The sequence below is a fragment of the Mus pahari genome, chromosome 23 (assembly GCF_900095145.1).
Source record: "Mus pahari chromosome 23, PAHARI_EIJ_v1.1, whole genome shotgun sequence".
NCBI lineage: Eukaryota > Metazoa > Chordata > Mammalia > Rodentia > Muridae > Mus > Mus pahari.
In genome coordinates, this window is record NC_034612.1 from 27,470,995 (window position 1) to 27,485,062 (window position 14,068).

Sequence of the window (14,068 nt, forward strand, 5' to 3'; positions counted from 1 at the left end):
CCTCCTCCTCCTCCTCCTCCTTCCTTCCTTCCTTCCTTCCTTCCTTCCTTCCTTCCTTGCACATTTAGCTCCCAGCATAGGTTTCCCTCATTTTTCTGGGTACAGTCCCCCCGGGGAAATCTAGAAGCTGTCCAGTGTCCACCAGCTGCTGATGGGAGAGTTGGCACTGGGAACAGGGGTAACAAATCTAAGGGCACTGGGCTGGTGAGAGGGTTCATCAGGGAATGCTACCTGCAAGCCTGCCGACCTGCTTTAAATTCTCAGTGCGCGCCCGTGCGCGCGCGCGCACGCATGCACACACACACACACACACACACACACACACACACAAACACACACACACACACACACAATTTTGTTCTTTATGTGAGGTTGGGGACAGAGAGGAAGACGAAGAGTTCTCTTGTGCCGAGTACTTGCATCACACTCAGGGGACAACTTGCGAGGCCCTCTCCTTCCACCATGTGGGTCCCAAGGATGAGCCTCAGGTCTGCAGGGTTTGTGGCTCCCTATCTCCTTCGTCCAAGAGAATACATTTGGTTACCTCCAGGGACTAGAAAGACAACCCACTCTCCCTCATTCCCGTTTGTTCCCAGCAAACTGCTGGCCCTACCTCTCACGCACACCTCCCCGATGGGGCTGACTTTGTCTTTGACTTTGTCTTAGAGACCCTGCTGAACACAAAACTGGAAACGGCCGATCTGAAATGGGTGACTTACCCTCAGGCGGAGGGCCAGGTAAGAGCCGGAGGGGAACGGAGGCAGGAGGTTGCCCAGCCAGGTTCTGAGACACTTGTTTCCTGTAGCCACTCTGACCCTAGCTAGAGGTCCTGACTGACAGCCTCCCCGTCTCTGCGCAGTGGGAGGAGCTAAGCGGCCTGGATGAGGAACAGCACAGCGTCCGCACCTACGAGGTGTGCGACATGAAGCGTCCAGGGGGCCAGGCGCACTGGCTGCGCACTGGCTGGGTCCCGAGGCGAGGTGCTGTCCACGTGTATGCCACGATACGCTTCACCATGATGGAATGCCTGTCCCTGCCGAGGGCCAGTCGCTCCTGCAAGGAGACATTCACCGTCTTCTATTATGAGAGCGAAGCTGATACGGCCACGGCCCACACGCCCGCCTGGATGGAGAACCCCTACATCAAGGTACCAACAGCCTGGGGGATCGATGCTGCTACAAGCGGTTAAGTCTAGGGAGGGAGGAGGCGGAGGTGTGTGTGGGTAAAAGGGAAGAAGGGAGTACTGCCTCTCCTGTGTGGGAGGTCCAACTTCAAGCTGCTCTCGCCACATCTCTGCGGACCTACCTGCTCACTGCTGGGCCCTTCTGTACTGTTTGCATCTCTGTCACATCCTGTCCTCTAACATCCCCACCTGGCTCCTTGACACAAAGCTCTCACCTGTCTTTTTATTTGTTTGCTTTCTTGAGACAGGGTCTTGTGTATAGCCCAGGCTAACCTCAAACTCACTATACAGCTAAGGCTGGCCTTGAACCCCTGATCCTCTTACTTCTATAGGTGGGTGCCATTGTAATCCTGGCTGTCTTTTTTTTTTTTTTAAGATTTATTTATTTATTATATGTAAGTACACTGTAGCTGTTTTCAGACACTCCAGAAGAGGGAGTCAGATCTTGTTAGGGATGGTTGTGAGCCACCATGTGGTTGCTGGGATTTGAACTCTGCACCTTTGGAAGAGCAGTCGGGTGCTCTTACTCACTGAGCCATCTCACCAGCCCAGCCTGGTTGTCTTTTTAATTCATTTCTTTGTTGCATTTTGAGACAACAAGTCTACCAGTGCAGCCCTGGCTGTCCTGAAACTCACTCTGTAGATCAGGCTGGCTTTGAACTTACAGAGATCCACCAGCCTCTCTCTCTCAAGCACTAGGATTAAAGCCGTGCACTGTCGTGTCTTTCTTGTTTATTTGATTTATTTTATGTGCGCGAGTGTTTTGTTCCAGGGTATATTTGTGTAGCATAGTCATCCTGGAATTGGAATTACTGGTAGTTCTAAGAACTGCCACATAGTCTCTGGGAATCGAACCCGTGTCCTCTGTAACCTCAAGTGCTCTTAACTACCGAGCCATCGCTCCAGCCCTGACTTTTAAATTCCAGTTTCTGGCNCCAGCCACACCTTGCCTCCCTCTTTTTTGAGCTGTAACTACTGGACTCAAAGTTACCCCTGAGTTCAGCTCCTCCACTTTGTTAACCCAGAAAAAGGTACCGTAGCCCAGGCTAGCCTGAAACACCTGATCCTCCTGCCTCCACGTGAGTGTGTGTGTGTGTGTGTGTGTGTACACGTGTGTACGTATGTATCGTGGGCATGCATGACTACGCCTCAGTGATAGTCTGGAGGTCAGTCAGAGACAGCAGGAGTTGGTTCTCTCTCCTCTCACTTGGGTTCCGGGGATAGAACTCAGATTCTGACGCTCGGTGGCAAGCACCCTTTACCTCCCCAGCCAGCTTACCAGCCCTGGTTTTTGGTTGCCGTTGGTTTCTTTAAATTTTTATTAGGTTTATTAATTATTTTATCTGTGTGGAAGGCTTATTAATTATTTTATCTGTGTGGATGTTTTGTCTGCGTGCATTTTATGTGCGCCCCGTGTGCAGGCTTGGTGCCTGGGGATGACAGAAGAGGGTGTTAAGTTGCCTGGAACTGGAGTTAAAGATGGTTGTGAGCCACATTGTGGGTGTTGGTGTGGGTCCTCTATAAGAGGAACATGTGCTCTTGACTGCTGAGCTATGTCTCCAACCTTCGTGGCTTTTCTTTCTTTCTTTCTTTCTTTCTTTCTTTCTTTCTTTCTTTCTTTCTTTCTTTCTTTCTTCCTTCCTTCCTTCCTTCCTTCCTTCTTTCCTTTCTTCCGATTGTCTCTCCTGCTATTCAGATCAAGCTAGCCTTGACCTCATGGATCTGTCTGCCTGCCTCTTGAATGCTGGGGTCACAGGCCCCATATGCCACAGTGCCCAGGTTTTGTTTCTGGTTTTGTTCATATGTACATCTTAAAACTTATTTGTTTTTATTTTCTGTGTCTGAATGTTTGCCTGCATATGTGTGTGTCTGTTTGCTATGTGCATGCCTGTCACCCACAGAGGCCAGAAGAGGACATCAGAGCTCCTGGAACTGGAGTTACAGTTGTGAACTACCATGTGGGTGCTGGGAATTGAACCCTGGGCCTCTTGCAAGAGCAGCAATTGCCTTTAACTGCTGAGCCATCTCTCTAGGTCATGTTTGGCTTTTGAGACAAGATCTCACCTATAGCTCGGGCTGACTTCAGATTTTCTTATGTAGCCAAGGGTGACCATAAACTCCTGCTCCTCCTGCCCCCACATCCCCAGTGCTGGGATTACAGGCGTGTATTAGAGATTGAGCCCAGGGCCTCCTGCATGAGCTAACTTATCTATGTCCCCACCCCTAAAAGGTGAATTTGTATTTTTACAAATCTTCACCCAGAACTAGTTATTGATTTCCCATGGAATGTCAGCATGAGGTGAGAATTTTAGTCTCCAGAGCCGGTGGTTCCCCTCGCCCTGCCTCCTGCCCTACATGGCCACCTCTCTGTGAGTCTTCCTTTCCCCTCGGCTCCCCTCCTCATGGCGCAGGTATCTATGAATATTCCTAGAACAAACGAATCCTTGGGAAACTGAGGCAGGACAGAGTTGGACTGAAGCGTAGCTCAGCAAGCATTAGAGGACGGCAGGGAAGTGCAGATGGAGCTGGGCGAGTCCCTCAATTGTGAGTGCTGGCTTAGCAGTCACAAAGCCCCGTGCCTGCCTGTGCCTGCCTGTCGTCCCAGCACTTGAGAGGTGGAGGCGGGAGGATTTCTCCAAGTTCAAGGCTAGCCTGGCCTATAGAGTGTGTTCCAGGACACCAAGACTACAGAGAGAAACCCTGTCTTGGAAAAAACCTTGGCTACCTAGCAAGTTTGCGATCAGCTTGGACTACAGGAAACCTTATATTTGTGTGTGCGTGTGTGTGTGTGTGTAAATATATGTACACACACACACACACATATATATTTACATATATATCTGTATATATTATATATGAATATATTATATTTGTGTGTATATATATGTATGTGCATAACTATATACATACATGTATATATGCATGTATGCATGTGAAATATACACATGAATATATGTTGTATGTGTATACACAATGTGTATATATACACATATGTATGTGTATATATATTTTATATATTCTCTATATACATTTTCTTTCTATATTCTCTCTCTACGCACACACCCCATACACACATAGAAAAGACGTATCATGGAAGGTATATAGAAGGTTCTTCACAGGAGCTAAGATGGTTGAAGGTATCTGTGAAGAAGGTAGTCCGCCAGAGATCAGCAGAGGACCTGGGACAGTGGTGGTGAACCTGGGTTCTCCCGGCAGGTGGACACGGTGGCCGCAGAACATCTGACTCGGAAGCGCCCTGGAGCTGAAGCAACAGGCAAAGTTAACATCAAGACGCTGCGCCTGGGTCCGCTCAGCAAAGCCGGCTTCTACCTGGCTTTCCAGGACCAAGGAGCCTGCATGGCTCTGCTCTCCTTGCATCTCTTTTACAAGAAGTGCTCCTGGCTGATCACGAACTTGACCTACTTCCCCGAGACGGTGCCTCGGGAGCTCGTGGTGCCCGTGGCAGGTAGCTGCGTGGCCAACGCGGTCCCTACGGCCAACCCCAGCCCCAGCCTCTACTGCCGGGAAGATGGTCAGTGGGCCGAGCAGCAGGTCACCGGCTGCAGCTGCGCGCCAGGGTACGAGGCTGCGGAAGGCAACAAAGTATGCAGAGGTGAGACCGCGAGTACCCGGGGAGCTTTCCTGTCGCGGGTGGGGCCAGCGTTTCCTCCTGCTCTCATCCCTTAGGACTTGGGGCTCCCCCCACCCCCCAGATTTTAGTCTTAGTATAGGAGAAAGTAGTATTTAGAATTCTGTTGATTCCGTTGATTGGCTGGCTGGTAGCAGATCCCAGGGACGAGACTCATGGGCACCTCTGTCCAGCCTTTAAGCTTCCCTACGTTAAGTGATTGTCACTGTACAGCTGGGATACCTTGTTGGGTGGTGGAAAAGGACTTTATGATCTCCGTTTTATGTTATTTGTTCTGAATTTCCTCCCATTTGCTGATATGAATTTGCTTCTCTGTCCCTGGAATTCAGCTTGCTTTTTCCTCTCTCTCTCTCTCTCTCTCTCTCTCTCTCTCTCTCTCTCTCTCTCTCTCTCTCTCATCAGTGCTGAGGATTTGAACCAATCTCTCTGTACGAGCTGAGTTATATCCTCAACCCTTTAGTTGTTTCTTTTAGTGGGGTGGTTTGGTTTGGGTTTTTTGTTGTTAAATATTCATTATTATCTTCGAAATGCAGGTGCCAGCGATTCAAACTCAAGTCTTCAGATTTGTATTTTCATTTGTTTGTTTTGTTTAGACATTTGCTTATGTTGTGTGTGCTTGCTAGGGGCCGTGGCCTGTGCTGTTGAGGCCCTTGTGTGGTCAGAGGTCAGAGGTCAGCTTGCAGACACTCAGTCAGAGTCATTAGTCTTGGTTGGGAGCACTTTGACCCCCTTGAGCCAGCTTGCCGTCCTGTAAGTGACTCCATTTTCGCAAATGTCCACCTAAAATGAGGCGGTTGTTACTTTTGGAATGTTGGCAACCTCGGTGCCTTTGGATTGGGGTCTGAGGGTTTACATAACCATCCTAAACACGGGACTTCACAAAGCCCCCTCTGGGTGCCGCAACAAGCTAAAACGTCGTCTTTGATCATGACTTCGGTGTTCCGGAGGGCCTAAGGCCATCCGCGGCATCTCCTGGTGTTTTGTTTGTGGTTTTTGTTTTTGTACAGGGAATAGGTCTTGATTTATAGTGCAGGCTGCTCTCCAGCTCATGAACTATCCCACCTTAGTCTCCTGTATTGCTATGACTGGCTTGTCTCATCTTTGGGTTTTTGTTGTTGTTGTGGCTTCTTTGTTTCCTTTCTTTCTTTCTTTCTTTCTTTCTTTCTTTCTTTCTTTCTTTCTTTCTTTCTTTCTTTCTTTCAAGAGATTATTTATCTTATGTATGTACGTACATAGTCTCTGTCTTCAGACACACCAGAAGAGGGCATCCGATCCCATTACAGATGGCTGTGAGCCACCATGTGGTTGCTGGGTATTGAACTCAGGACCCTGGAAGAGCAGTCAGTCAGCGCTCTTAACTGCTGAGCCATCTCTCCAGCCCAGCTTGTTTCTGTTTTTATAATTTTAAAATATTCATATTTCAAATGATTTGTATATGTGAGGTTATGTGTACATGAGGCATTGTATCTCCTCAATGGGGCTGGAATTACAGGTGCTGCTCTGAGCCACCCAGTATAGGTGCTGGGAGCTGAACTCTGACCCTCGCACGAGCAGTGTGCGCTCTTAACCTCCGAGCCATCTCTCCAGCCCTTATTTTTGTTTCTGAGAAACGGAGTCTCACTATATAGCTCAGGCTGTCCTTGAATTTGCCTCTGGCTTCCAAGTGCTGTCTGTTATTACAGGATGGGAAAAAATGTCTGATTTCTACCGCTCATGGCATGTTTTCTTAATGCTTCACACGTCATATGTTAGCTATCTTGCATTTTTTTTTTTTTTTTTTAGTAATTCTATATTTTTGGCAGTGTGCGTTCAAAATTATTCTGATGGCTGGGAGTGTGGTAGAGAGCTTGCCGGTGTGCACAGAGCCCCGAATTCCGTCCTCTCCACCTTGTAAACTGGATGTGGTGGTGCACACCTGTAATCTCCACACTTCAGAGGTGGAGACAGAAATCAGAAGTTCAAGGTTATCCTTAGCTATATATGGAGTTTGAGGTCAGGATATATAAGATGCTGTCTATAAGTCAGTTAATTAGTAAAATATTATGAGAGGGTTTCACCAGACTGCCAGAGTTAGGGTTAGGCAGAGTGAGGGATGACCCCCCCCCCTTTTCCTCTAACTGGCCAGCTCTCATTTATCCCTAAGCTCTGTCTGTCTGTCTGTCTGTCTGTCTGCAGGTTTTGATTTTCTTTTGGAGTTGAAAGATTCCTTTTAAAGTTAATTTTTTTTTAACTTTATGTGTGTGTGTGTTTCCTTCATATATATATATATATATATATATATATATATATATATATATATATATGTCTGTATGCTGTGTTTGTGCCTGAGTTCATAAGGGGGCACTGGATTCCCTGGAATAATGCTTGTAAGGCACCCTGTGGGTCCTGGGAACTGAAACCAGGTCCTCTGGAAGAGCAGCCAGTGCTTGTAACCTCTCCGGTCTTCAGTTTTGTTTTCCTGATAGACATCTTTGTTCTCTCCCTCAGCCTGTGGCCAGGGAACCTTCAAGCCCCAAATAGGAGAAGAATCCTGCCTGCCGTGCCCAGCCAACAGCCACTCGAATACCATTGGGTCTCCTGTCTGCCTGTGTCGGATTGGGTATTACCGGGCCCGCTCAGACCCCCGGAGTTCACCTTGCACTAGTAAGTTTCCAGGGGTGGGTGACATCTGATGTCTCATGTGTGGTTCATTGAGGGAGAGTGTGTGGACTCCCCACACGGTCCCTGATACAGCTTTCTGTTGCTGTGGTAAAATACCATGATAAGAAACCATTCAGAGAGGAAGGAATTTAATTTAGCTTAACTCCAGGTTGTAGTCCATTGGCATAGGAAAGTCAAGGCAGGAACAGCCAGTCATATCACGTCCAGAGTCAAGAACAGAGAGAAGTGAATGTACCCGTATTTGCTCGGCTGCTTGCTTGCTTGTGCTCAGCTTGATTTCTCTGTTCTCACATAGCTCAGGACCCACTTCATAGGGAATGGTGCCACCCACAGTGGGCTGGGTCCTCCCATATCACTTAACTTAATCAAGAAAATCCTGGGGCTGGTGAGATGGCTCAGTGGGTAAGAGCACCCGACTGCTCTTCCGAAGGTCCAGAGTTCAAATCCCAGCAACCACATGGTGGCTCGCAACCATCCGTAACAAGATCTGACNAAAAAAAAAAAAAAAAAAAAGAAAATCCTGAACATACACTCCCATAGGCTGACATAACATCGTCTCATCAAGACTTTTCCCAAGTGATTTTTAGGTTGTATCAAGTTGCTGAAGCTAGCCCATCACAGCCCACATGCTTCCCAGCTTTGGCCTGACCTCTAATACTTCAGAAGATTCGTGTGACTGTCTGTCCTTTAGGGTAGTCACCTCCTATCCCCCCTACCTGATTCTCTTTTCCCGTAGCCCCACCCTCAGCTCCAAGAAGCGTGGTTCACCATCTGAATGGTTCCTCCCTGCGCCTGGAATGGAGTGCTCCCCTTGAGTCCGGAGGCCGAGAGGACCTCACGTATGCTGTACGCTGCCGGGAGTGCCGTCCTGGGGGTTCCTGCTTGCCCTGTGGGGGCGACCTGACCTTCGACCCTGGTCCTCGCGACCTGGTTGAGCCCTGGGTGGCAATCCGAGGGCTGCGTCCTGATGTCACCTATACCTTTGAAGTTGCTGCTTTGAATGGTGTGTCTACCTTAGCCACTGGACCGCCTCCTTTTGAGCCTGTCAATGTCACCACTGACCGTGAGGGTAAGACAAGGGGACAGAGAATAATGATTTTTTAAAAAGTAATAGAGGGGATAATGTGACCAAAGTATATTATGGGTTCATATGGGAATGTCATACTAAAGCCTTCTGCGAAGATACAATTTTAAAAGAAGGAGAAAAAGAAAAGTAAGAAAAAAAAAAAAGCAACATTTAAAATCATAATCCCAGTATTTGGGAGTCAGAGAAAGAAAGATCAGAAGTTCAAGGCCAGCCTGAGCTACTACTTGAGACTCTGCCTCACAGAAAGTAGGTCTTAGTTACCGACTTTGCCTCCGGTGCTCTGGGATTACAAGTGACTTGAGATGTCTGCGCAGCATCTACCTGGGTGCTGGGGATCCAAATTCTTGTGCCCCAGGCAGTTTGCTTACTGGGCCATCATCCCAGAGCCAGATAAGTCCTTTTTCCTCCCCCCCCCTTTTTTTTTTTTGAGATGGCCGCTTGTGTGTAGCTGAGTCTAGCTTCAGACTCAGCATTCTCTTGTCTCTGCTTCCAGAGTGCTCAAAGGGAGTTTTTTTTCCCCAAAAATGTTATTATTTATACATGTGTGCCTGCCTGCATTTGTGTAAACCATATGTGTGGAGGTGCCCAAGGAGGCCAACAGAGGGTATTGGATGCCCTAGACCTGCAGTGGCAGGCAGCGGTGAGCTACTGGAGGTGGGAGCTGGGAACCAGACCTGCGTCCCCTGCAAGAGCATCACGCAGGTATTAGAAGAGGTTGCTAGATATAACCTCTGGGGGAAGAATTAGGAAACCAAGCCCCCTAGGGCCCTGGCCGCATCCCCAGCGCTGTGGGGGTGCGGGTCGGGCAGGAATTGGAAACTGTTAGTTGCTAGACTTTGCAGCAGGGTGCATTGGGTTTCTTTCTCCTGCAGTACCTCCTGCAGTGTCTGACATCCGAGTGACCCGGTCATCACCCAGCACTTTGATCCTGTCGTGGGCTATCCCCAGAGCACCCAGTGGGGCCGTGCTGGACTACGAGGTCAAGTATCATGAGAAGGTAAGGCTAGGCTCTGTCCCAGGTAAGGGGACTATTGAACCAGAGCTGGGATACCTGGTTTTGAAGACATCTGGTGAGCATTGCAATTCAAGTTGACTGTTTATTAACTCTACGACCGCAGGCCAGCCCTTGGGCCTCTCTAAGCCTCAGTTATTGTTATCTGTAAAATAGTTATAATATAAATATAATATAAATAAATAATGTAATAAATATATAATATAAATAAATAATACAAGTGAATAAATGTAACAGATATATAAACAAATAAATGTATAAGTATAAAATTTTATTTTAAATAAAGAAAATCAATAAGTATATATACATAAATATAGTTATATACCAGGCACATAGAACCACTGTAAAGGGTTGTCAGGATGGCTCAGTGGTAGAGCCCCTGCCTAGAATCCCCCAGTGAGGGGCTGGGGGCGTGGCTCAGTGGTAGAGCCCCTGCCTAGAATCCCCCAGGGAGGGGCTGGGGGCGTGGCTCAGTGGTAGAGCCCCTGCCTAGAATCCCCCAGNGAGGGGCTGGGGGCGTGGCTCAGTGGTAGAGCCCCTGCCTAGAATCCCCCAGNGAGGGGCTGGGGGCGTGGCTCAGTGGTAGAGCCCCTGCCTAGAATCCCCCAGGGAGGGGCTGGGGGCGTGGCTCAGTGGTAGAGCCCCTGCCTAGAATCCCCCAGGGAGGGGCTGGGGGCGTGGCTCAGTGGTAGAGCCCCTGCCTAGAATCCCCCAGGGAGGGGCTGGGGGCGTGGCTCAGTGGTAGAGCCCCTGCCTAGAATCCCCCAGGGAGGGGCTGGGAGGATGGCTCTGGTGCAGTGCTTGTTTGGCGTGTAAGATGTTTAGGCTTGAGTTCCAGCACCCCAAAGAGAAAAAACAAAAGCTGCTAGAAGGATTATATGGTGCTACACAGTAGGATAAAGTGGGAGTGATGGGGAAGTAAAAGCAGCAGAGAAGGGGGAAATCTTCCGGCCCGTTCCTTTCTCCTCCTGCACAGGGCGCAGAGGGCCCCAGCAGTGTACGTTTCCTGAAGACATCAGAAAACCGAGCTGAGCTCCGGGGGCTGAAGCGGGGAGCCAGCTATCTGGTCCAGGTGCGCGCACGGTCGGAGGCTGGCTACGGTCCCTTTGGCCAGGAGCATCACAGTCAGACTCAGCTGGATGGTGAGTCTGGGGTTTCCGGTGGAGGCCGGGAAGGTTGCCCCCCCCACCAGGCACGGCTTGCCTCAGTATCGGCAGTCCTCTGCCTTGCTCTTATCCTTCAATGATAAACCCCGGCCGGCAAAGACCCCATAGAACCTAGAACAGAAACTAAATCCGTGCTCTGGCTGTGACACCTGCTGGCTCTTCACTCTTAGCAGCATGTCGACCCAAGAGCTCCTCCTGCTCCCTCCTCCAGTAAGATGAGAAAACCTGATCACAGAGTTCTGAGGGAAAGTGACGTAGCACCAGCTTTTTTGTTTTTGTCTGTTTGTTTGTTTGTTTTGGTTTTTCGAGGACAGGGTTTCTCTGTGTAGCCCTGTCTGTCCTGGAACTCACTCTGTAGACCAGACTGGTCTCGAACTCAGAGATCCAATCTGCCTGCCTCTGCCTCCCGAGCGCTGGGATTAAAGGCTTGCGCCACCACTGCCCAGCATTGTTTGTTTGTTTGTTTTATTTAAGATTTATTTATTTAGTTATTATATGTAAGTACACTGTAGCTGTCTTCAGACACTCCAGAAGAGGGAGTCAGATCTTGTTATGGATGGTTGTGAGCCACCATGTGGTTGCTGGGATTTGAACTCCGGACCTTTGGAAGAGCAGTCGGGTGCTCTTACCCACTGAGCCATCTCGCCAGCCCTGTTTGTTTTTTTTTTAAGACAGAGTTTAGCTGTGTAGCCCTCACTGTTCTGGAACTTGCTCTGTAGATCAGGCTGGCCCGGAAATCACAGAGATCTACTTGCCTTCTGCCTGTCAAGTGATGGAATTAAAGGCGTGCTTCAGCACTGCCCGGCTAACTCCATACATTTTTGAACAGCTCCGTGTTTTTTGAGACAGGGCCTTGGTTAGTCATGGAGATGTTCTTGAACTTACAAGGCTGGACTTAAAGTTGCAGCAATCCTTCTGCCTCTGCCTTCCAAGATTACAGGAGTCCCCCACCATACTTGGTTTCTTCCTTCCTTCCTTCCTTCCTTCCTTCCTTCCTTCCTTCCTTCCTTCCTCTCTCTCTCTCTCTCTCTCTCTCTCTTTCTTTCTTAATCTTCTCTTCCATCACTTCTTTTTCTTATCTTTTTTGCTTTTTAAGGATTTTATTTTATTTTATGCATATGAGTGTTTTGCCTGCATGTGTGTCTGTGCACTGTGTAGACGGAGGGCCCGTGAAGGCCAGAAGTGAATCCTGGAACTGGAAGTATTTGAGCTTCCCCCATGTGGATACTGGGAAGTGAACCCAGGTCTCCTGGAAGAGCTGCTAGTGTTCTTAGCTGACGAGTTAGAGATAGGGTCTCATTGTGTGGCACAGGCTGGGCTTTACTTAACTTGACAATCCTCCTGCCTCCGCCTCTTAAATGCTGGGGTTACAGACCTAGACCCTCACTGTTGTCTTACTTTTCTCAGTGCTGAGGGATCTTGTGCATGCCAGCCCAGCACTCTACCACTGAGCTGTATCCTGGCCTTTATTTCTATTTATTATTTTGAGATAGGATTTTACTAAGTTTTCTATGCTGAAGCAGAACCTACTATTGTAGTCCAGGCTGGTGTCAAACCCTCTATCCTCCTGCCTCAGCCTCCTGAATGGGATTACAGGTGTATGCTATCACCTTCAGACTCTCACCCAGAGAAGATTTTTCTTTGTTAAGCTTGGACACTCACTCCATCGTCCTCAATGTGAGCTCATTAGTCGCTTAGCTCGCACTGGGCTGAGATGGGAGTCAGCTCAGGAGATCTCAGATCATTGCTTGATGGTGGAGTTGGGGGGGGGGACTCAGGAACTCTCATCTTTACCTGACCTCTTCTCCCCCCCAGAGAGCGAGAGCTGGCGGGAGCAGCTGGCCCTGATTGCAGGCACTGTGGTTGTGGGCGTGGTCCTGGTCCTGGTGGTCGTCATCATTGCAGTTCTCTGCCTCAGGTAAAGTCTCTGGCCACCTGCTCACACACCCTAGGGCAGGGGTCTCAACCTGCCTAATGATGCAATCGTTTAATACAGTTCTTCCTGTTGCGGTGACACTCCCCCCCCCCAACCATTAAGTTATTCACGTTGCTTCTGCATAGCTGTAACTTTGCTAGTTATCTATCACGGTGTAAATATCTGAAACGCAGAGTATCTGATGTATGACCCCCGTGAAAGGGTCCTTTGACCCCGTTTGGGGTTTCAGCCCACAGGTTGAAAACCGCCGTCGTAGAGCAAACCTTCCTGTCTTTCCCACCAGTCAGCTCTCAATGGAAATTTTTCCGGACCCCAACGCCTTCCTCCTCTGGGGGCCCAGAGGTGTATGGCTCAGTTTGCCTCTTACTTCTTTTTCTCACTGCTACAGGAAGCAGAGCAATGGGAGGGAAGTTGAGTACTCGGATAAGCACGGGCAGTACCTCATCGGGCACGGTATGTGGGTCACAGACGAGGGGAAAGCAGCTTGGGGCTAATGGGACAGCTTGGTCCAGAGGAATTTACTTCCTGGTTAATGGGGTCCTGTGTGACTCCTTAGGTACCAAGGTCTACATTGATCCTTTTACTTACGAAGACCCTAATGAGGCAGTGAGGGAATTTGCCAAAGAGATTGACGTCTCCTATGTCAAGATTGAAGAGGTAATTGGTGCAGGTAAGAGGAACAAGTCGGGGTGCTTCAGAGTCGTACAAACGTGAGGACCTGAGTTTGACCCCCCCCCAGACCCGTGTGGAAAAGCTGAGCAGAGTAGCGCATAACCTGAAATCCCAGCGCAAGGCGAGGGATTGGGGGCGGGGTGGGGGATCGGAAGGACACGCAGAGGGGCTGTGCTGCTCATTGGCCAGCCCAGCATCCATCAGTCTAACCAAACTGATGAGCTCGGGGTTCAAGGAGAGACCCTCTCTCAAGAAGTCAGGTGGATTGCTGTTGTGGTAGTACCCAGCACTAACTCCAGCACTCAGGAGAAGAGGCAGGGTACTACTCTCTTGGTTTGAGGCTAACCTGGTCTACATAGCAAGTTCCAGGCTGGCCAGGGCCACAGGATGGCTCAGAGGATTAGGAGGGACTGCAGCCAAGGCTGATGACCTGTGAGGGACCCATACGCTGGGAGGAGAGAACTAATTACTGAAAATGGCCCTCTGAATGTCATGTGTTCATTCTCCCACATGTGTACATACACATGTGTAACCATGAATATAATTACAAAACACCGGGTGTTGACATATGGCCGCTATCACACATGCACATACACACACCAACAGGAACGTGTACATCCAATGTGCATGTTCAATGTGCACACGTGCTCTCTTTCTCTCTCTCTCTCTCTCTCTCTCTCTCTCTCTCTCTCTCTCTCTCTC

The 14,068-nt window shown here is 49.1% G+C and overlaps 1 protein-coding gene across 1 annotated transcript in view; it reads left to right on the forward strand.

Moving 5' to 3' along the window:
- Ephb4 (EPH receptor B4) overlaps positions 1 to 14,068 on the forward strand; it is a 25,694-nt gene that overhangs the window by 3,306 nt on the left and 8,320 nt on the right. The window contains exons 2-11 of the mRNA XM_029533877.1: positions 667 to 737; positions 860 to 1,147; positions 4,400 to 4,796; positions 7,320 to 7,475; positions 8,230 to 8,562; positions 9,453 to 9,577; positions 10,569 to 10,734; positions 12,574 to 12,676; positions 13,083 to 13,147; positions 13,251 to 13,364. Of these exons, the coding sequence (XP_029389737.1) occupies positions 667 to 737; positions 860 to 1,147; positions 4,400 to 4,796; positions 7,320 to 7,475; positions 8,230 to 8,562; positions 9,453 to 9,577; positions 10,569 to 10,734; positions 12,574 to 12,676; positions 13,083 to 13,147; positions 13,251 to 13,364 (1,818 nt within the window). The remainder of the gene's footprint in view (positions 1 to 666; positions 738 to 859; positions 1,148 to 4,399; positions 4,797 to 7,319; positions 7,476 to 8,229; positions 8,563 to 9,452; positions 9,578 to 10,568; positions 10,735 to 12,573; positions 12,677 to 13,082; positions 13,148 to 13,250; positions 13,365 to 14,068) is intronic.